The following is a 22,580-nucleotide window of genomic DNA, read 5'->3' as shown; positions in this document are numbered from 1 at the left end:
ATAAAGAGAGTAGGCGGAGTCATGGAGAAACCAAGTAGCTGCCCGCAGGAAACAGATGCACCTGAACCTTGCTGGTAAGCCACAGCCACGTGGTGATACACAGATTAGTAGAAATGGGTTAATTTAAGATATGAGTTAGCCAAAAATACACTTAAGCTATTGGTCAAACAATATTGCAATTAATACAGATTCTGTGTGATTGTTTCGGGAATCTGAGTAACCAGGAAATGAATAAGTAGCCTCCAACAACATAGGTGGTCTTGACAAAAGGGGAGTAGGTGAGTCCTGGGCTCAGGGACATCTGACAACCTTCTCTCATCTTATCTGATGGTTGGGATGTCAGGTACTTCCCTTTAGATGCTGGCCCTCCCTCGGAGGTGTCAGTTTATGACTCCTTCTGGAACCCAGTACTGCCTGCCAGTAAACCAAGAAAAGAAACTCAGGCCTACTTTTTAGCTGGTCTCTATCAAGCCTGCCATGGCAGTTGTGTGGCCTGGGCTCCACACTTGGTACATCTTAATATCTCTATGAGGCAGAGTTTTTGTTTTGTTTTGTTGAGACAGGGTCTCACTGTGTAACTTTGGCTGGACTGGCACTTGCTATACAGACCAGGCTGTCCTGGAACGCCCTAAGTGGACCAGGCTGACCTCGAACTTCTAGGGATCTGCATACGGGGCAGGTCTTACAACCTTCCTTTGGTAAAAAGAAACAGAGAAATAGGATGGCTAAACAATATGGCTGAGGGACAGGCATAGCAAATCCAAAGGACAGGCTTAAAATCTAAAGTCCCTGCTTTTGCCCACTCTGCCAATTGGTCATCTCAGAATCTTATCCCCAAATGGACACCAGGAACCCAAGCCCAAGCTGGCCTTGAACTCACTGTATAGCTCCTGATCTTGCCTCCACCTCCCAAGTATAAGGGTTATATCAGGGCTGGTGATGGAAGGGCCTTGGAGCCTCCTGGGCAAGTACACTACCAACTGAACTCTACCACCTTCAGCCCCCTTCCTGATTGTATATTATCCTTTTTTCATATCTAAATTAATGAATGCATAATATTTGCCATACTTAAATTTTTAAGTTGTGCTTATTATTGTGGTGTGAGTGTAAGCATGTTCCCAGGGAGCTCATGGAAAAGTCAGATACGCAGGTCACAGCAAGCCCTTTTACCCATGGCATCATCTCACTGGCTTAATCCATTATCATCACGGCCGAGAGCACAGGGACAGGCAGGTGTGGTTCTGGAGAAGTAGCCAAGAGAGACATCCTGATCCTCAGGAGAGAGATGACAGACAGACAGACAGAGATCTCCACACTGGGCTCAGTGTGATCTTTTTGACATCTCCACACCCACTCCAACAAGGCCACACCTCCCAGTCCTTTTTAAATAATGCCACTCGCTGGTGACTAAGCATTCAAACACATTAGCCTATGGGGGTTGTTCTTCCTGAAATCACTGGACCAGAGTAATGGCATATAGTGTCTCCTCATTTATTTATCATTTCTTTTTGTTGGGTATATCCAATCTACTAGCTTTTTTGAAATATCTAATTACTGTCACCCACAGTTAGTCTACTGAGTTATAATGCATTAAGGAGGTAGAAGCAGGTGGATCAGGAGTTCAAGGTTACCCTTACTTCACAGTGAATTTTAAGCCGGCCTTAGTCAAAAGCAGGGTTGGCAAGATGGCTCAGGTGGTAAAGACACTTGCCACCAAGCCTGACACCTGAGTTTGAACTCCAGAACACAAATGAAAGAACTGATTCCCACAAATTCAGATTGTTCTCTGATCTCCATATGTATGCTGTAGTTAGTGTATATGCACACACACACAATATCTAAAACAAAATTAAAACAAAAAAATTTTTTCTCTTCTTTTTTTTTCGAGACAGGGTTTCTCTGTAGCTTTGGAGCCTTTCCTGGAACTAGCTCTTGTAGACCAGGCTGGTTTTGAACTACAGAGATCTGCCTGCCTCTGCCTCCTGAGTGCTGGGATTAAAGGCGAGTGCCACCCTTGCCCTGCTAACAAAAAAAAAACTTTCTTTAGGATGTAACTAGATCTTTGCACCTCCTTCTGGTGTTAGAATCATCTTTCAGCACTGTAGACAGGAAAACCAAGACTCAGAGGGGACACATCCAGCCTGATGATGAACCCAGCTTCAGATCCAGGGCTTAGGGACCCCATTATTTCTACCATGTCAAACTTATATCCAAGTATCACTTTCCTGTCTTTAGTTTTCTTAGATAGGGTCTCACTGTGCACCCCAAGCTTGACTTCAAGTTGTGACCCTGCCTAAGCCTCCCAGATCTTAGATTTACAGATGAATACAGCCATGCCATTCCCATTTTATTTTTATTTATTCTTAGACAGGGTTTCATGTAGTCATGTAGCCCAGGCTAACCTCAAACGTGCTTCATAGTCAAGGACAACCTTGAAACTGTAATCTTCCCACCACCACCACCTCAACGCTGGTATTAGTGATGGACCCCTACACCCTGTTTCATGAAGTGCTGGGGTCAAACCCAAGGCTTTCTGACTGCTATACAAACCCTATACCAACTCCTCCCTCTTTTCAGAGACAATCCACCTTCCCCTAATATGCTAAGATGCAAACCTTTCTAACTTGGCGGAGATCCACTACTGTAAGTCTTTCCCATTTGGAAGACCCTCCCAGAAAATAAACTCCTAGATAGACCTTGTAACTTACTAACAGTGGTCGATGGACTTTAGTGTATACCTCAAATCCTCCAGAGGGTATAAGACTGAGTCTGGGTTCCATACCCAGGGTTTCTCATTTAATGTCTAGAGTGGGTCTTTGCTTAGTGTAGACCTCACTGCCCTTAGAATAAAGCCATATACCAAGAGTTTCCCTGTCAGAATGGATCCTCCCCACTTCCCCAGATACATGTCTGCCTAGTCCCTAGGATTTATTTATTTATTTATTTGTCCTTCCTACACCCACCACACCCCCAATCAAGCAGTTTACTACCAGAGCAAGTTTCCTAGGGCCAGACATGCAAGAGTTGATAATTCTCATCTCAGCTTAGGGCTAGACGTTATTCTAACCAACATTGCTCTGGACAAGGGTTTGTGAGAACGGTTGGTAAGATGGTAAAGAGTGTGGTGGGGTCCAGCGGGATCCAGAAAGGACTTAACCCCGGAGACTCGGGAACTGGTCCAGCTCTGTCTCCACTACCCAGATTCTTTGTCCTCTGCGACTGCTCTTGCCCACCGACTGGTTCAGCTCAAGACTTTTAAACTTGTCGAGGAGGGCACCCTCTGCTGGCCACTTGGGGAGGTGCTTCTCAGAACAGAAAGTGGAGGTGGCTAAAAAGGAGCACGCTTCCTTCCTCCCTTCCAGCAACAAAGTTAATCTTCTCTTTCTTGGCTCCCTAACAGGCAGGGAAGTGGTGGCCATGAAGGGGTGCCTGATGTTACCTTTCTTAAACTATGACACGACAATCTTCAGAGACAAGGTCTTGCTTTTAAAGAGAGTATCTTGTCCCTGTTCTCCTGTTCCCCTCCACCACAGGCCCAGAAAACATGGCCTGAAACCTCTAAAAAATGAGCAAAAATAAATCCTTTTTGCCTTGTATACCTTGTGGGTTGTTTGTCATAGCAACAGAGACTAATATACAATATTTTGGGTTTTTGTTCTTGTTTTGAGACAGGGTTTCTCTGTGTCACCCTGGCTGTCCTGGAACTCACTCTGTAGACCAGGCTGGCTATGAACTCAGAGACCTGCCTGCCTCTGCTTCCTGAGCACTGGGATTAAAGGCCTGTGACACCATGCCCGGCTCCAGCACAGTAACTTAACAGAGGCGCTTAAATGAGTGTTCTACCAGTGCTACACTCATGGCTCCTGAAGCAGCATTTCTTCCTCTCCTGTTGTATAATACTATCTCCTTTGATAGGAAAAGAGTCAGCGGTTTTCTAACGCTGCAGAATGTAGAGTTCTTTGCAAAAGTCTCTTTCTGTTTAAGAAGATTTTTATTAATTAATTAATTTTTTTCAAGACAGGGTTTCTCTGTGTAACAGCCCTGGATGTCCTGGAATTAGGTCTTGCAGACCAGGCTAGCCTTGAACTCAGAGATCTGCCTGCCTCTGCCTCCCCAGTGCTGGAAGGCATGCATCATGTCCTGGCATTAATTTTTTTTAAAGACGTTATCTATTTAGTGTTTTGCCTGCGTGTACACCTGCAGGCCAGAAGAGGGCGCCAGATCTCATTACAGATGGTTGAGCTACCATGTGGTTTCTGGGACTTGAACACAGGACCTCCAGAACAGCCAATGCTCTTAACCACTGAGCCATCTCTCCAGCCCTGATTTTTATAAATTTAAGCGTATGGGTGTTTTGTCTGCGTGTGTGTCTGTGCACCATATGCACATTTGGTGCTCAGAGGACAGAAGAGGGTATTAGGCAGACCTTTAACTGGAGTTTTAAGATGGTTATGAGCCACCTGTGTGTGTGTGCTCAGAATTGAACCTGCATCCTCTGGAAGAGCAGCCAGTGTTCTTTACCACTGAGCCATCTCTCCGGGCCTGCATAATAGACATATGTTCCTGTCTACTAGTTTCATTTTGTTGCTGTGACAAAACATCCTGCTAAAAATGCCTTAGGGGACAAAGGGTTTATTTGGCTCATAGTTCCAAGTTACAGGCCAAGCATTTCGGGAAGCTGGGGTAGCAGGAACTTGACACACATCCAGTCAAGAGCAGAGAATGAATGCACACGTGCCCACCAGTGCTCAGGACTGGGAGAAAATGAAGAGCATGTCCTTCCACGTATTGTAGCAGGGAGCATTTGCTTTATCCAGACTGGTAGAGCCAAAAGGGCAGTATGCTGAGGAACGGCTCAGCAGGGTTAGGGAGATGGCTTGGTCAGTACATGCTTGCCCTACATGAGGATCTGAGTCCAGGTCCCCAGCATCCACATAAAAACTATAAACAGGATTGGCATGTCAGTAACCTAGTACTGGCGCAGGGAAAGAAGACAGGCAAATTCCCAGAGCTCACTGGACTAGTCATAGGTGAATTTGAGACTCTGAAACTGTCTCAAAAATCAAGCAGACATCAGCTGACACTGATCTCTAGCCCCCACACACGCTCACACAACTGCAGACCACATACCTGCTCACATATAAGCTACACAGCTTTTTGTTTTTTAGGACAGGGTTTCTCGGTGTAGCCCTGGCTACCCTGGAACTCACTCTGGAGACCAGGTTGACCTTGAACACAGAGACCCTCCTCCCTCTGCCTTCTGAGGGCTGGGATTAAAGGCAGGTGCCATCCTGTCCAGCCAACTTAAAAGAAAAAAAATTTCTTATTTTGAGGAGTTTCGACTTCTCTAAGGATCCAATGAAAGGCGTTGGAGAGATGGCTAAGCAGGTGAGAGCACTGATTGCTCTTGCAAAGCCTCAGATCCAGTTCCCAGTTGTCTGTAATTTAGTTCCAGAGAACCTTTTGACCTCCACGGGCACACCTGTGATACACTTACATACAAGCAAGCAAAACACTCATAAACATAAAAGTAAATGAACACATATGTGTAATATTCATAAGAACATTTTTAATCCAATGAAAATAGATCCACTCTCTAGGAAAATGTAGACACAGTTTTCTAGCTTGACTCCTGGCCCCTGAGCACTTGGCAGTCTCTGGGTGACCTCCCAACCCACCTCTACTTCAGAGCCTTTGCAGTTCCAGAACCCCAGCCTGCTCTAGAGGTACAGGGTTCTAATTAGGACTAAGGGTGCAGTCCCAGGGCCGCTCATATCCATTCTGTAACGCTGCTAGTATTATACCATGGACAAGTACTGGGCCTCCTTCCACAAAGCTGGTAGATGCTCTGGAAGCAATGGACAAACTTCAAACGGGTACATGAGAGTTAAAGAAACCACCCTGGTCTCTAAAGGGGTAAGCCTAGTTATTCAGCCCCACTTCTAGACAACTATATCTGTTACCTAGGAAACTGCCACCAAATTTGAGAAATAAGTAACAGCCCAAGTGGTTTATTACCAAAAACAACTGTCATACATACAGTCTCCAATCCTGAGCCTTAAGATAATCACAAGTGTTCCTGGAACGTAAAAGGAAACCTTGAGAGAAATGGCACCTGGTTCTTAACACATAACTTTTCTTTTCTTTGGGGGGGGGGGCATTTTCGAGACAGGGTTTTTCTGTAGCTTTGGAGCCTGTCTACCTGTCCTGGAACTCACTCTGCAGACCAGGCTGGCCTTGAACTCAGAGATCCACCTGCCTCTGCCTCCTGAGTGCTGGGAGTAAAGGTGTGCGCCACCACCACCTGGCCTCTCAAGGCCTAACTTATAGTGAGGAATCGGCTCTCAGAAGGAACAGTCGCTCATCATCCCTGGGCCAATGGACCCCTAAAGACAGGAATCGACGTGAACTAAACATTTACTCACTGCATCTAGCACGACTAATGAGAACACACATGTCGAATTTCTTCAATGACTCCTACTCCTCAGGTTCCCCACAAACATCAGTGTGGAGAGGGGAGGGGAGGAATTACTCAGAGTCCACAGAATGACGCTGCCTGAGTCAGATTGGAACATACTATTCTCAGCACCACTTCTAAAGGCATCCAAAAACAAAGGCTGCCCACCAGGGGCAATGCTGCCTGGCTGGCTCAAACTCCAAGGTCTGAAGAAGGTCAGGCTCTGCAGCCTCACGCCATCTGGGCCTCCGGCTTCTCAGGTACTCCTTGAAGCTTTTCCATCACTCTCGAGGGTAGCTCAGAGACTGGAGGGGGCTCTCCTGGGGCTTCGGACAGCACATAGTAGACAATTTCTCGCTGGCCTTGGCTGTCTGTGTGATCATCCATATGAACAGCAGAACTGGAGTTGTCCTGAGAAGCTGAGGTGGCTGTCCCCTCAACCCTATCTTCCTCTTCCATCTCTTCCTCAGGTCCTGCTCCCGCAAGTACTGTTTCTAAAACAATGCCCTGCAGGCTGCTTTCATTCAATGCCACTCCCGGATCTGATCCTTCTTGGAGCTGCTGGAGGAGCTGCTGTGTCAGCTCCACACTCTCATAGCGAACCAGCTGCAGTCGCATGTAGCCATCTTCATGCTCCTTGTACCTGGAGAAGAAGGCAGCAGAGCAGCAGAGGATGAAGAAATGGCCTGGAGACAGAGGGTGAAGATACAGATACACTAGCTGGAAGAAGTCTCAGGATTCCATGTGACAGAACTGAAGATTAAGAAAAGGGTCAGAAGCCGGGTGGTGGTGGCGCACGCCTTTAATCCCAGCACTCGGGAGGCAGAGGCAGGCGGATCTCTGTGAGTTCAAGACCAGCCTGGTCTACAAGAGCTAGTTCCAGGACAGGTTCCAAAGCTACAGAGAAACCTTGTCTCGAAAAACCACAAAAAAAAAAAAAAAAAAAAAAAAAAAAAGAAAAGGGTCAGAGGAGAGGACTCAAAATGAAAAACTTGGTGCAGAAGCCCAACCCAGTAGAGACTGACTGACTTTGTAGTAGGCAGAGTGTCAAAGTTTATGAGGCCATGAAGCTCACAGGCAGGACCCTTAGCCTTTAATTCTTGCTCTGGCTGCAGGACTTCTGGCATTACTTGCTGAATCTGAAACCAAGCTTTCATTAGAAAACCCACAGCCTTGCTGGGCGGTGGTGGCACACACATTTAATCCCAGCACTTGGGAGGCAGAGGCAGGTGGGTCTCTGTGAGTTCAAGGCCAGCCTGGTCTACAAGAGCTAGTTCCAGAACAGCTAGGTCTGTAACAGACAAACCCTATCTCAAAAAAAAAAAAAAAAAAAAAAAAAAAGGAAAAGAAAAAGAAAGAAAGAAAAGAAAAATCAGGGGCTGGAGAGATGGCTCAGTGGTTAAGAGCATTGCCTGCTCTTCCAAAGGTCCTGAGTTCAATTTCCGGCAACCACAGGGTGGCTCACAACCATCTGTAAAGAGGTCTGGTGCCCTCTTCTGGCATGCAGACATGCACACAGACAGAATATTGTATAATAAATAAATAAATAAATAAAATATTTTTTAAAAGAAAAGAAAAGAAAAATCAGTCTTGAATGGTGGCACACACCTGTAATCTCACTAGAAGCAGAGATAGGTGGATCTCTGTGAGTTCAAGGCTAGCCTGGTCTCCATATGCAAGCTTTAGGCCAGTCAGGGCTATATGGAGATCTGGTCTCAAAAACAAACAAAAGCTAAGTATGGTGGCGCACACCTTTAATCTCAGCACCAGGAAGCAGAGGCAGGTGGACCTCAGGGAGTTCAAGGCCAACCTGGTCTACAAAGGGAGTTCCAGGACAGGGACAAAATAAAATAATAATAAATAAAACCCCCCAAAATAATCTTTGCTCCACCATTATTTTTAAGGCTGAGCCTAAACATAGATGGTAGGCATCAAAATACCATAAAATTCAAAGTTGTTAAAGGTCTGTCATCATTGGGCGGTGTTGGCACACACCTTTAATCTCAGCACCCAGGAGGCAGAAGTAGACAGATATCCATGAGTTCAAAGCTAGCATAGTCTACAGAGCAAGTTCCAGGTCAGAGCTACATAAAGAGACCCTATCAAGACAGATGGACAAACAGACAGAGTCTGTCGTATGACTCAGGGTGTAAATACTTGCCACGCATGCCCGATGACCTGAGTTCAGCATTTGGAACCCACACAAAGGTAGGAGAGAAACAATTCCACAAGTTGTGTCCCGACATTTACAGGAGCACGGCACCCCCCAAATACTCACAGCAATAAACAAGAACAAGGAAAGTATTGTGGGGATTTATACATACCGAAAACGAGGGTGTCCCGATGGCCACTTGAACTGGTGCTTCTTGCGAAGGTGCACAGTGAGGTTGTTGCCACGTGTGAAGCATTTGTCACAGACATGACATTTGTACCTTGGCTCTGAGTCTCCCTGGTGAGGAAGAGAAGGCAATGAGGTCAGCTCTCCACTCACACGCCTGAGGAGCCTCCCCACCTGGCACGTACTTCATGCACTCTGCGGTGATGGGACTTGATGGAGCTGAGAGAGCGAGCACTGAAGCTGCAGTTCTCGAACTCACACCTGTAGGCTGACTCCTTGCTGTGGGTGTCCAGGTGCTTCCGGAGGTCAATCAAATTCTTGCAACTGCCAGGAGAAATCAGGAGGGGGTTGAAGAGCAGAGAGAACCCTGAAACCTAAGCCCTGGATTTTGACCCCCAGGTCACCTCACCTGTAGTCACAACAATCACATTTAAAGGGCCGGTCGTCACTGTGTCGAAAGCGCATGTGATTTCGGAGGGAGGAAGGCAATGGGCAGGTCATGTCACACAAAGGGCATTTATAGTGATTCACTGAGGAGCAGAGAAGAAGCTATGACCTGTGGACTCACAGGACCTCAAAGGGAGGGCAGGGAGGATTGGGTGCAGGCCACTCACCATGATTCCGCATGTGGTCACGCAACAGCCTCTCTGTGGCAAACCTCTTAGAACAGTGAGAGCACTGGAAACGCTGCTCTGGGGTGGAGCGGACAAAACAAAGGACGACCAATGACAACAGTGAGGGGCAGAGGAGGGGGAGCCATCCCAGACAGAAGGGAGCCACCCAAGGGTCAAAGGGAAGCTACGGGTGGGATTTGGAGTCCAGACCTGAGTTAGAAGCCCAGCTTTACCACTTACTAGCTGTATGATCTCAGGTAAGTGATTTAACCTCTCTGAGCCTCAGTTTCCTCATCTGTAAAAAGGGGAATAAGAAGCCTACCTCATGGGGCTGTTGTGAGGAGTCCTGAGATAACTGATACCACAAACGTAAGTGCTAACCAATGTCTAAGAGAGGTCTAGGAGGTGCCTGGTCCCAAAAGGAGAAGAGGGCCAGGGCACAGATCTCCCAGCAGCACCTCCCCTGGGAATATACTCTCGTCTTTAAATAAGATAGCCCACGAGCTCCAGCTGCTTACGATCCAGCGAGGTCTGGCGACGGATGTGATCTAAGAACTTGGTGTTGTTGGCAAACATGCCCCCACAGGTGGGACAGGCCACCACCTTCTCCTGGGTATGGCTGCGGAGGTGTTCTCGAAGTTTGCAGCGGTCTTTGAAGGTACAGGTACAGTCTGGGAAGGAAGATCTGATCATGTTCCATCCCTCAATCCCCTTCCCCAACTTGGCTCTGGTACCCCCAAGTTTCATCAGCCAGCAGCCTTTGTCTTGTAGGATGGTCCCATCCCTGGCTCCTCCAGGCCCTTAACACCTCCAGAGTTTAAAGCAGAGGTCAGAGCAGATGGGTGGCCCTACCTTTCCAGCCACACAGCACCACATGGTTGTCCTTGCTGACAGCTTGGTATTCACAGCACAGGCTGTGCGCATCCACGTGCCGATAGAACCACTCAGGATTGTCGAAGGTACTCTGTGCCAGGGCAACTTGGGGTGAGGACTCACAGTGGTTAGAGGGACTCTTACCCATGTCAAAAGGGGGCTTTTAGCTCTCTCCCTAATCACCTTCTGGGAATGGGAAAGTTTTAAGATAAAGGTGTTACACAAGAATTGAGGGGAGATGCTAGTAGGAGTCTCTGAAATATGAGGCACCCCGGAAAGCTCTTGAGTCCAGATCCCCAGCTTCCTTCCACCCCTATTTCTGGCACTGTCTGCTGACCTCGCAATGTTCCCATAGACACAGGAAATGGTCAGGGATGTCAGGGATGACGTTCCGGCTCTGGAAGTCCAGGATGCAGGGGCTGAGGTCAGCTTGGCTTTGCAAGGCTTGCAGCCCCCACTGTTTCAGCTTGGTGTGATAGCAGTGGAAGTAGACATGGCGAATGAGGTCAGCAGAATTGTCCAGAGAGCAAAAGCCACACTCCTGCCACAAGCAGGAGAATTCTTCTTCTGCAAAAAGGGGTTTAGAAGGAACGGTCTGATAGTTTCCAAGGCTCAATTCACTTTCCATCTGAGACATTAAGCAGGACTCTGACCAAATTACCAGTTCATTCAGTATATAACAGAGTTCAACTGAATCAGGTATGGATGGAGTCCCAGTCCTTGTCCTCACAAGGCTTTCAGTCGGAGATTTAGTAAACACACCTACAAAACTACAACTAATGGCAAAGGATATGGGGTAAGGTAGGTGACAGCAGACAAGGATTACAGGGCTAGGCATGCTGGCTCTGATCTATAAGGCCAGTGCTCAAGAGGGGTTGGCTGGTGAACTGTCATGATTTCCATGCCAACCAGGGCTAGAGAGTAAGACCCTGCCACAAACCAAGTGTGAACAGAAGTGACAATGCAGACTGATGTTAGAGAGAGTCCCTGCATTAAAAGTCAATGTAAAAGAGAGGTGTAGTCTAGGCTGAGGGTAAGAGCGTGTATAAGACCCAGGGGAGTCAGAGACCCAGGAAGAACAAGTTAGGATCCCGCAGCAAATGTACAACCTCTGCTCAGTTTCTCATAGTCCGAGGAAGATTGAGCCTCCCAACACTGGTTTTCCAGTTCTCCTTTCCCTTCTAATCTGTTTACTTCAAGGCCCATTATCTCAACTCACTTCCTGTCTCTCCAGCACCTCTAACTAAGCACCACATTCTCAATGTTTGACAGGAATCTGCTTATTTTGAAAAGCTGAAACTCAGAAAGTAAAACCAGCCCTTAATTTCTCTTTTGTGTATTATTTGACTTTGGAAACAGGTTTGGTATATAACTATGATGATCCCAGAATCTCAGAAAGATCAGGACTTCAAGTTCAGCCTTAGCTACATAACTAGTTTAAGGTCAATCAGGGCTAGTTGAGACTCTATCAAAGAAAGGGAAAAAGAGCAAACAGAATGAGAGGAGCATTCTGAGTACACTGAATAAAGCTGTTCAATTATTCTCTTAGTTTGTGATGTGCAGTTATGGTATAAATTGCTCCAAAACCTGTGTGATAGCTCATGCTAGAAATCCCAGCATTTGTGAGGACTTTGGTGGTATGAAGATAGACTGAATTACTGAGATCTGTCTCAGAAGTAAACAGGGGCAGAGGATGGCTCAAGTGTTAAGGGTATTTGTTGCGTTTGCAGAGGACCTGATTTTGGTTCCCATATGGTGGCTTACAACCATAACTCTAGTTCAAAGGAATTCAACATCCTCATCTGATCTCTGTAGGCACCAGGCACACTCATGGTATACATACATATATGAAGGTAAAACATTTAGACACAAGGGCTGGAGGGGCAGTGGTTAAGAGCACTGCCAGCTCTTCCAAAGGTCCTGAGTTCAATTCCCAGCAACCACATGGTGGTTCACAACCATCTGTAATGAGACCTGGTGCCCTCTTCTGGCATGCAGGCATGCATGCAGGCAGGCAACTGTATACTTAACAAATAAATAAATAAATAAATTTTAAAATAAAAATTTAAGCCGGGCGGTGGTGGCGCACGCCTTTAATCCCAGCACTCGGGAGGCAGAGGCAGGCGGATCTCTGTGAGTTCGAGACCAGCCTGGTCTACAAGAGCTAGTTCCAGGACAGGCTCCAAAACCACAGAGAAACCCTGTCTCGAAAAATAAAAAAAAAAAACAAAAAAAAACAAAAATTAAAAAAAATTTAGACACATAAAACTAAATATTACAAATAATTAAGTTAATAAAAAGGGAAAGGTGGATGGTGGTGGTCTATGTCTTTAATCCCAGCACTTGGGAGGCAGAGGCAGGCAAATAAATCTCTATGAATTAGAGGCTAGCGTGATCTACAGAACAAGGTCCAGGACAAAAATAATAACAAAAAAAAAAAAAAAAAGGAAGGGGAGGTTGGACATGGTGACACACACCTTTAATCCCAGTACTTGGGAGGCACAGGTGGCCGGACACCTTTAAGTTCAACACTAAGATCATAGTCTACATAGTGAATTTCATGCCAGCAAAGAATACAATGAGTCACTGTCTTAAAAAAATTGATAGAGCCGGGCGGTGGTGGCGCACGCCTTTAATCCCAGCACTCGGGAGGTAGAGGCAGGCGGATCTCTGGGAGTTCGAGGCCAGCCTGGTCTACAAGAACTAGTTCCGGGATAGGCACCAAAGCTACAGAGAAACCCTGTCTCGAAAAAAAAAATTGATAGAGTGCACTAGGGAGGCAGAGGCAGGCGGATCTCTGTGAATTTGAGGCCAGCCTGGTCTACAAGAGCTAGTTCCAAGATAGCCAGGGCTATTATACAGAGAATCCCTGCCTCAACAAACAAAGAAAGATGGTTCACCAGGTAAAGGCACTTACTGCCAAGCCTACTAATCTGAGTTTGATCCTTAGAACCCACATGATAGAAGAAAAGGATAGACTCTCACAAGTTGTTCTCTGACCTCTAAACATATGCTATGGTGTGCTCACACATTATATACACATACAAAATAAACAAATAAATGTGCCCTCCCCAAAAAAAAGTTTAAGGGAAGAGGTCCAGCAAGGTAAGGTTTAGCAGGTCAAGCAATGGTAGCACATGCCTTTAATTTCAGCAATTAGGAGGCAGAGGCAGGTAAATGATCTCTGTGAGTTAGAGGCCAGCCTAGTCTACAAAAGAAGTTCCAGGATAGGCTCCAAAACTACATAGAGAAACCTTGTCTCAAAAAAAAAAAAAAAAAAACAGCTTTCCACTAACAAAAAGAAAAAAGAAAAGATAGTTTAGCAGGTAAAGGAGCAAGTGTCAAGCCTGCCGACATGGGACCTATAACAGTGGAAGAAAACAACTGACTCCTACAAGATGCCCTATGCTCTCCATACTTGATAAGCATGTGCCCCTCCATGACAAATTGCTTCTAATGGTGATCATCCTTTACATTTTCACTGACTGAATTCTCAAGATATGGCGACTTCATGTTTTTATGAACGAATCTAAAGTACTGTTTCCCGAGCCGCCCTCTTTCTCTAGGAGTCTGACTTCCCACCTGCACTGAGCTCTTTCCTGTTCCCTTACCAAGTGGGTCCTCTTCTTCCTCCTCCTTGGAGCCATGCACGTGTTCCTGCAGGTGCTGAGTGACATGCTCGAAGAACTCCTCCATGGCCGAACATACAAAGGAGCAGGACCCCCATTCACACTGGAGCCCCAGGTTCTCTTTCCGGGGACCTTTTCCAGGAGGTGACATGGCCTTTATCTTAGAGCAAGGAGAAGAAATCCAGAGCTGTAAGATTGTAGTCCGGTGCTGCTGGAGGCAAAGAAATGGCAGCCTGCTGAGAGTCAGCCGGTATTCTTCAGTGTCCTGTGCTCTTCTCAGTAAGGATGGACCAGCAGTTTCTCAAGCCCTGGAGGCTGTCTGGTTTCCTGGGGAGAGACAATACTGAGCACATGACAAACACTAAGCTAAACATTTTAACATTTTCTTAAATAGCTTCAGAGCATATACCCATGGGAGATAAACAATACTCAGTTTCAAAGAGAGGCCTATCACCTACGAGCTGTCTGGTTTTGCTAGAAATAGGAATAACAATACTTTTTGTTCTGAATTTCACACTTACTATACGTCAAATACAATACTATTTATTTTTTTTAAACACTTTATTTATTTTATGTATGAGTGTGCTATCTGCATGTACACCTTTAGTCCAGAAGAGGGCATAAGATCCCATTGGAGAGAGCTATGAGCCACTTTATGTGGTTGCTTGAAATTGAACTCAGGACCTCTGGAAGAACAATCAGTGCTCTTAACCACTGAGCTATCACTCCAGCCCTAAATACAATACTATTTTGTATTTTGGTAGGGCTTGAGATGGCTCAGTGGTTAAAAGCCCTGACTATCTTCCAGAGGACCTGGGATAGATTCCTAGCACCCATGTGGCTGCTCACAACCATCTGTAACTCTAGTTCCAGGTGCTGCAACACTCTCTTTTGTCCTTCTATGGCATTGCTGGCATGTGATGCAGACATCCGTGTAAGTAAAACACCAAACACATTAAAGTAAAAATAAATCTTGAGGGCCTGGAGAGATGGCTCAGTGGTTAAGAATATTGGCTGCTTTTCCAGAAGACCCAAGGGTTCAATTTCCAGAATCCTCATGGCTGGTCACAGATGTCTGAAACTCCAGTTCCGAGGGATCCACACATACATGCAAGTAGGACATTGTGTAGGAAATAAGAGTAAATAATGAGTATTTTTGATACTGAAGATTGAATCTAGAACCCTATACACGGTATTTTGGGACAGGGTTTTCCCTAAGTGGACCAGGCTCGCCTTAAACTCATCTGTAACCTAAAGTGTTGCAATCCTTCTGCCTCAGACTCTCAAGTAGCTGGGATTACAGGTTTGTCTCACTAGACCCTGCCATAGTAAGCAGTATGTGTGTGGAGGGGCAACCTGCATGGTTCCTCAGGAATCAATCCTCTGAGGGTTTTGTTTGTTTGCTGTTGAGGGCCTGGAGCTCACCAAGTAGGATAGACTGGCTGACCAGTGAGCTCCAAGGATCCTACTGTGTCCATTTCCCAGAGGCAGGATTACAGGGACTCACTGACCTTTTTACAAGATAGGGTCTCCCTACATCTTGTACCTCGGGCTGTCCTGAAACTCACCATGTAGATGAGGCTGACCGTGATTTGCCTGCCTCTGTCTCCTGAATACTGGGTTTAAATGCCTGTGCCACCACTACCAGCTACTGAACTTTTTAAAACGTGGGCTCTGGAGATCAAACCCAGGGCCTCCTGATGTTTGTGAAGCAAGCACTTTACTGACTTCCTCTCCAGTCTCATATTAAGCATTTTATTTGCATCATGTAATTGTTGACACTACCCTATGAGGTAGGCACTATTAAACCTAATGGAATACCTGAAGCTGACAAAGACGAACTGATTTATCCAAGGCCACCTAATGATGGTAGGTCAGGTTAGGCTGAGCCCGAAGCTCATATTCTTACTCCATAGAGCCCACATGGACCCAGAAGCTTTCCATTCCTTACTAGAGTAGGTCATTGTATCTCTTGCCAGACTTTCGATGCCATACAAACTGACTTTGCTTTGCCTGCCCAATGCTCGACCCCATCACTCCTTTAATATTAAAATGAAGATTCCAGCTGGCCTTTGCTTTTAATCCCAACACTCGCAAGGCAGAGGCAGGCAGATCTTTGTGAGTTCAAGGCCAGCCTGGTCTACAAGACCTAGTTCCAGGACAGGCTCCAAAGTTACAGAGAAACCTTGTCTTGAAAAACCAGGGCTGATCTGCAGAACAGGAGACAGCTCAGTGAAGCCTGGGGGTGGTGGTCCACACCGTTTATCTCAGTATTCGGGAGGCAGAGGCAGGCAGGCAGATCTCAGTGAGTTCGAGGCCAGCCTGGTCTACAAAGGGAGTTCCAGGACAGACTCCAAAGCTACAGAGAAACCCTGTCTCGAAAAACCAAAAAAAAAAAAAAAAAAAAAAAAAAAAAAAAAAAAGCCTAGGTCCTCAGCAAGGACTCAGGGACGAGGAGCTGACGGCTGAACACGGTAACCAAAACAAAGCGCGTCGACGAGGGCGATCAGGACACGGTAGGCAGGCCTCCAGGGAAGGCTCCCCTAGGCGGCTAGAACTCCGGGGAGGAAGGAGACGGTCCCGGAGCGCCCAGCCAGGAGGACTTCTCGGAAACCCCGGCGCCAAGCGTGGCGCTGACCGAGTCGAGCCGCAGCGACCCCTCGACCGTGAGCGCGGAGGTCGAGGCCCGGTTCGGACGCCGAGCCGAGCCGCTCCAGGAAGCCGAGCCTCCGGCAGACGCCAGAGAGTCGCCTCGGCCGCCAAGCCACCGAAGCGGGGAACCCCTACTCACCTGCCAGCGCCGCCGGGCTGCCCGCGCCCCACCCACCTCACACCATGTACCCGGAGGCGTTTGCGAGACGACCAGCGACAGCCAATCGCTGCTTTCGAGTCGGCCGACAGCCAATGGCCGCTGCGTCGGACGGAACCCGTGCGCACCAAAACACGGAAGAGGCGGGAACGGCAGGGGAGAGGGCTCCGCGTCTCAAGAGGTAGCGTGAGGGACGACCGGAAGTGGAAAAAAGTAGCTTCGCCCGCCAAGGGGGTTGGGGGTTTTGTCTAGGCTGTGCACAGGCGGGAAGCTTTGAGACTTGATTGCCCTCTACTGTGCAGACTCCGCGCCTACAACCACGTACTGGGCTTGAGCCTCGATTGGGCTCTGGTGACTTCTTCCTGTCTGTAATTTAGTTAGCTTACTGGGTGGTGGGACCCTAGCTCCGTCTTTGGTTTTCTCGGTCTTCTCTGTTCCTCTTAACCCAGGCTGACCTTGAACTCACAGAAATCCTCCTGTATTTGCAAATCCAAGCGTTGGTATTAAAGGCACAGGTCAACGCGTTTGCCCAGTGACCTTAACCTTTGGATCCGTCTGTTCTACCACCGCATGGTGAGATTATAGACTTTGCCAGCTCACCATATTTATGTGGTGCTGGGGATTCAACCGAGGACTTCTGCTTGTTAGACAAGCTTTACGAACAGCCACACACCCAGCCCTGGATACTTTTTTAAACACATGATCACGCATATTTCATTTATCTTCGCTCTCATTCTAGCCTGTGAAGGATAGCCATCCCGGATTTCCACACTCACTTAATATGTCCGACTGTGCTCTCAACAAGGCTTCCTCCACAGAGCTCAGCGAAGACATCTTTAAGGAAACCAGATCTGACCAAGTCACCACAGTGTGAAAATAAATATTCAGACACTGAAAGGTACCAAACAGAACTCCAACATCTGGGCCCTGCCTACAACAAGTCGTATCTTGAGCCTTCTATCTCATTTTCTGCATCTCAGCCACAAATTTCAGTTTCCCTACCACACGGTAGCTGCTTTTACTTCAGAGGATTTGCACTTGTTTTTCCCTGAGTGAAAGTCTCCCTTCCCCTTCCAATTATGTAACTGGCTTCCTACCCATTCTTGGGTTTTCAATGGTGATGGTTCCTTCTCCAAGAATTGACTCCTTGTTATGGTATAGTATATTTGTGTGTTTTAATATTTGGTTGTCTCCTTATTATGGTTATTATATTTGTGTATTTACTACTCTGCATTTTATACAGTGAGGAAGAACAGTTGTGTATATTTCTTCACTTTTTTTTTGGTTTTGTTTTTTGAGACAGCGTTTCTCTGTGTAACTGGCTGTCCTGAACTCACTTTGTAGACCAGGCTGGCCTCAAACTCACTGAAATCCACCTGCCCCTGCCTCCCAAGTGCTGGAATTAACGGCGTGCGCCACCACTGCCTGACTTCTATCTTCACTGTTCTATACCAGTCACAGTCCTATACAGACTATATGCACAATCCAGTGAGGGAACTCAGTAAGTATTTAAAACCGCCGGGCATGGTGCTGCATATCTTTAGTCCCAGCACTCCAGAGACCGCAGCAGGTGGACCTCTGAGTTTGAGGCCAGCCTGGTTTATGGAGCAAGTTACCAGAACAGCCAGGGCTACACAGAGAAACCCTATCTCAACAATTTTTTTAATTAAACTTTTTTTTTTTTGAGACAGGGTCTGTCTATTACATAGTCCTGGCTGTCCTGGAATTCATTATGTAGACTAGGCAGGCCTCGAACTCATGCAGATCCACCTGCCTCTGCCTCCTGAGTGCTGGTATAAATGTGTGAACCACTACACCTAGTTCAATACATTTGTTAAAAAATGTATCTGAGGGCTGGAGAGATGGCTCAGCAGTTAAGAGCACTGCCTGGTGTTCCAGAGGTCCTGAGTTCAATTCCCAGCAACCACATGGTGGCTCACAACATCTGTAATGGGGTCTGGTGCCCTCTTCTGGCCTGCAGGCATACACACAGACAGAATATTGTATACATAATAAATATTTAAAAGAAGAATGTATCTGAGTAATAATATTCATTAGGATTGATGATTTGTTACATTATCATTTCTACCTCTTCTAAAAATAAACCTATATAATTTTTGTAATCAGGAAACACATTAAGGTGAGGGGGGAGTCAGAAGAAGGGGAAAGGAGCAGATGGACATGCTTTTAATCCTAGCACAGGGAGGAGGCAGGGTAGATCTTTATTAATTCTAGGCCAGCCTGGTCTACATGGTGAGTTCCAGGTCAGCCAGGTTTACATAGTGAGACCTCTCCTTAGAAAACAAAAACAAAACAAATGAAACCAACCACCACATTAAGGTTGGTGCGCAACACCTACACACCTGTAACCCAGTGCTGGGGAAGTGGAACCAGGAAGATCACAAATCTGAGGTCAGTTGAGGGGAGGGAGGACTGTACAGTACGTGACAAACAGCCTAGCTGGGCTATGACACACCTTCTCAAAAAGGGATTTTTAATGTCCCACATAAATAAAAGTTTAAAGACAACATAAAAATAGGTCAAGTTGAGCTAGGTATTCCAACGCTTGTAATCCCGGGTCTTCTGCCTCTGAGGAGGCAGAAAGATCCCAAGCCCTGTCAAAACAATTTAGTGAGATATTATCTCAAAAGTAAAATGAAAGCAGGCTGGAGAGATGGCTCACAGGTTAAGAGCAGTGCCTGCTCTTCCAAAGGTGCTGAGTTCAATTCCCAGCAACCACACGGTGGCTCACAACCATCTATAATGAGATCTAGTACCCTCTTCTGGCCTGCAGGCATGCATGCAGACAAACCTCAGTTTACATAATAAATAAATCTAAAAAAAAAAAGTAAAAAGAAAGCAACTGTGGTCATGGTGGCACACTCCTTTTATCCCACGTAGACCAGGCTAGCCCTGATGACACCCCTGTTATCCCACGTAGACCAGGCTGGCCCTGATGGTGCACTCCCGTTATCTGCCTCTGCCTTCCGACTGCTGGGATTAAAGGCGTGTGCCACTACTCCTGGCTAAGATTTATTTATTTACTGTCTATGAGTGTTTGCCTGCACGTATGAATAAACACCATGTACGTGCCATACCTGCAAAGGTCCCCCGGAATTGGAGTTACAGATGGTTGTGAGCTGCCATGTAGGGGCTGGGAACCAAACCTGGGTCCTCTGCGAGAGCAACCACATGGTGGCTCACAGCCATCTATGATGAGACCTGGCACCCCCTTCTGGAAATGTGGGCACACATGGAAGGAATGCTGTACACATAATAAATAAATAAATCTTTAAAAAAAGATTCTTTTTTTTTAATTCTTTTCTTATATTTATTTATTTATAATGTATACAATATTTTGTCTGTGTGTATGTCTGCAGGCCAGAAGAGGGCACCAGACCTCATTACAGATAGATGGTTGTGAGCCACCATGTGGTTTCCGGGAATTGAACTCAGGACCTTTGGAAGAACAGGCAATGCTCTTAACCACTGAGCCATCTCTCCAGCCCGAGCCGTCTTAATACCATCTCAAAAACTAAAAATTTCTCAGTGTTTCACCTAAATGTGTGTGCATCACGTGTGGCCTGGTACCAAAAGAGGGCATCAGATCCCCAGAAACTAGAGTTACAGATGGTTACAAACCGCCATGTGAGTGCTGGTAACTGAGCCTGGATCCTCTGTAAAAAAGAGCAAATGTCCTTTTTGGCTGAAGCTTCTCTTCAGCCCCTCCTCTTCTTGTTTTTATGAGTGCTGGAAACAAAGGCATGTGCCATCACAAAGTTATTTTATCAACCTTATTTGGAAATTCATGATTCCAGCACCATTTCATAAGGTGCTAGCTCTTGTTTTAATTGTGGGTTATAGCACTGAAAACGGTCCTTAGCCATCTTAGTAATTCCGTGCAGAAAAGATTGTCACGAAAATGTGTGAATTCGTAGTTTTCAGAGTACAGATCTCAGTATTTTTATGGACCTGTGCTTCCAGATTTTAATTACCAGGATATGGTGAGCTATGCCTTTAATCCTAGCACTAGGCTATGGGGGTGGGTGCCAGAGGCAAGCGGGTTTCTGGATCCAAGTTGGAGGCCTGTCAGGTAAATACAGTGAGACCCTGTCTCAACAAACACATAAATGAATAATGTCCACATCTTTTAAGACTCACTGTCTAGTGTAGCTTTTGTTTGTTTTTGAAACAGGATTTCTTTGTGCAGCCCTGGCTGTCCTAGAACTTATTCTGTAGACCAGGCTTACCTTGAACTCAGAGATCCACCTGCCTAAATTAAAACATAGAACTCTTTATACTTTTTATTTCTTCTTCCTCTTTTTTCCTTTTTTGAGACAGGGTTTCTCTATAGTTTTGGCTGTCCTTCAACTATCTTTGAAGACCAAGCTGGCTGCAAAGTCAGAGAGATCTGCCTGCCTCTGCCTCCCAAGTGCTGGAATTAAAGGCATGTGCCACCACCGCCTGGCAACTTTCATCTTTTATAGAGAAGAAACAACAATTTTGACTGGATTATCCAGACACTGAGATTAGTTTTCTAAAAGCTGCAGCCCTCCCCATCATTATTTATGCTCATTAAAAGGTATAGATTGGGTCAGATGTGAGTACTTATCTTCAATCCCAGCACTAGAGATGTGGAGACAGGAGGATGATACCAAGGTCAATTTGAGCTACAGAGGAGTTCAACACCAGCCTGGGTAAGTTAGACCCTTATCTCTAAAAGGCAAAAAGGGCTTTGGGATACAGGTAAGTGGAAGAGTTTATGTGTGCTAAGTGGTGGTGGCGCACACCTTTAATCCCAGCTCTAGAGAGGTAGATGCAGGCAGATCTCTGTGAGTTTGAAGCCAGTCTAGTCTAAAAAGCAAGTTCCAGGACAGCCAGGGCTACACAGAGAAACCCTGTCTCAAAACAAAACAAGTAACAGTCAAGTATGATGACACACACCTGTTTTCTCAGCACTGAGAAACTCTAAGGCCAGTGTGGGCCAAATAGCAATGCCCTTTATCAGGAAAAAAAAAATCCATGCTGTCTGTCCACAAACCCAATCCTGAGTATGTTATACGTCAAGGTTAGAAGTGACCTGGTTATCCAAGGCCACTGTCGAGTTAGAGGTAAAGAAACTGGTGTCCAGAAAGGAGAAGTAGCTAGTACCGATAAAGAGATGCTTGTGGCAGGCATTTCCTTCCTATTGATTCTGCACTCTGCACAACTTCCTGCAGCGGTTCACCTGACTCAGGTCGTGTGTGACATCCCAAAGGAAAGGAGACAGAGACGTGTCTGTAGATCCTCCTGCTTCTGACTCCCACCTACTGAGATTAAACGTTTATGCCACCACACCTGGCTCCACCTACTTTATTAAATGATGCCAGAGACAAAATCCAGGTATGCTAGGATAGTGCTCTACCTTTGAGCTATGTCCCCAGCACATAGTCCCCATTTTACAGAAAAATGAAACAAAACGAAACTGAGCACACAGCCAGGCGGTGGTGGCGCACACCTTTGATCCCAGCACTCAGGAGACAGAGGCAGTGGAATCTCTGAGTTCAAGGACAGCCTGGTCTACATAAATGAGTTCCAAGCCAGCTAGGGCAACATAGGTGAGAGTCTGGATAAAACAGCAACAAAAACAACTGGGTACCCATATTTGGCCATGGTCATGAAGGTAACCAGTGAAGCTGGGTCTCAAATCAAAAACAATCCAGGCCCAGCGTCCATACTCTGAACTCTGTTATGACCTAGAAAGAACAGCCTATTTGAGAGGGGGATGAAGACAAGGGAACTAGCAGATTAGCTTTTTTTGTAGCAACTTTTCAGGGTGTTGTCACTCAAACCTCTCTACATGTCTCTTTGTCTTCTGGAG

The 22,580-nt window shown here is 46.3% G+C and overlaps 1 protein-coding gene across 2 annotated transcripts; it reads right to left on the bottom strand.

Annotated features, from left to right (window-relative positions):
* Nucleotides 1-5,549: 5,549 nt before the first annotated feature.
* Nucleotides 5,550-16,807, bottom strand: Hinfp (histone H4 transcription factor). 2 transcript variants are annotated; one of them, XM_075966226.1, is made up of 10 exons: nt 16,703-16,807; nt 13,894-14,238; nt 10,620-10,849; nt 10,262-10,373; nt 9,928-10,080; nt 9,410-9,487; nt 9,205-9,325; nt 8,981-9,119; nt 8,782-8,906; nt 5,550-7,100 (listed from the first exon to the last, which is right to left on the bottom strand). In XM_075966226.1, the coding sequence occupies exons 2-10, from the start codon at nt 14,060-14,062 to the stop codon at nt 6,689-6,691; spliced, it is 1,539 nt and encodes a 512-aa protein (XP_075822341.1). In that variant the 5' UTR covers nt 14,063-14,238; nt 16,703-16,807; the 3' UTR covers nt 5,550-6,688. The 2 variants fall into 2 exon arrangements, with proteins under 2 accessions (XP_075822341.1, XP_075822342.1); XM_075966227.1 differs by lacking the exons at nt 9,928-10,080; nt 10,262-10,373; nt 10,620-10,849; nt 13,894-14,238; nt 16,703-16,807 and adding an exon at nt 9,650-9,888.
* Between the last annotated feature and the right edge of the window lie 5,773 nt (nt 16,808-22,580).

The sequence above is a fragment of the Microtus pennsylvanicus genome, chromosome 3, assembly GCF_037038515.1.
Source record: "Microtus pennsylvanicus isolate mMicPen1 chromosome 3, mMicPen1.hap1, whole genome shotgun sequence".
Lineage (NCBI taxonomy): Eukaryota > Metazoa > Chordata > Mammalia > Rodentia > Cricetidae > Microtus > Microtus pennsylvanicus.
This window is presented reverse-complemented; position numbering and strand designations above follow the sequence as displayed.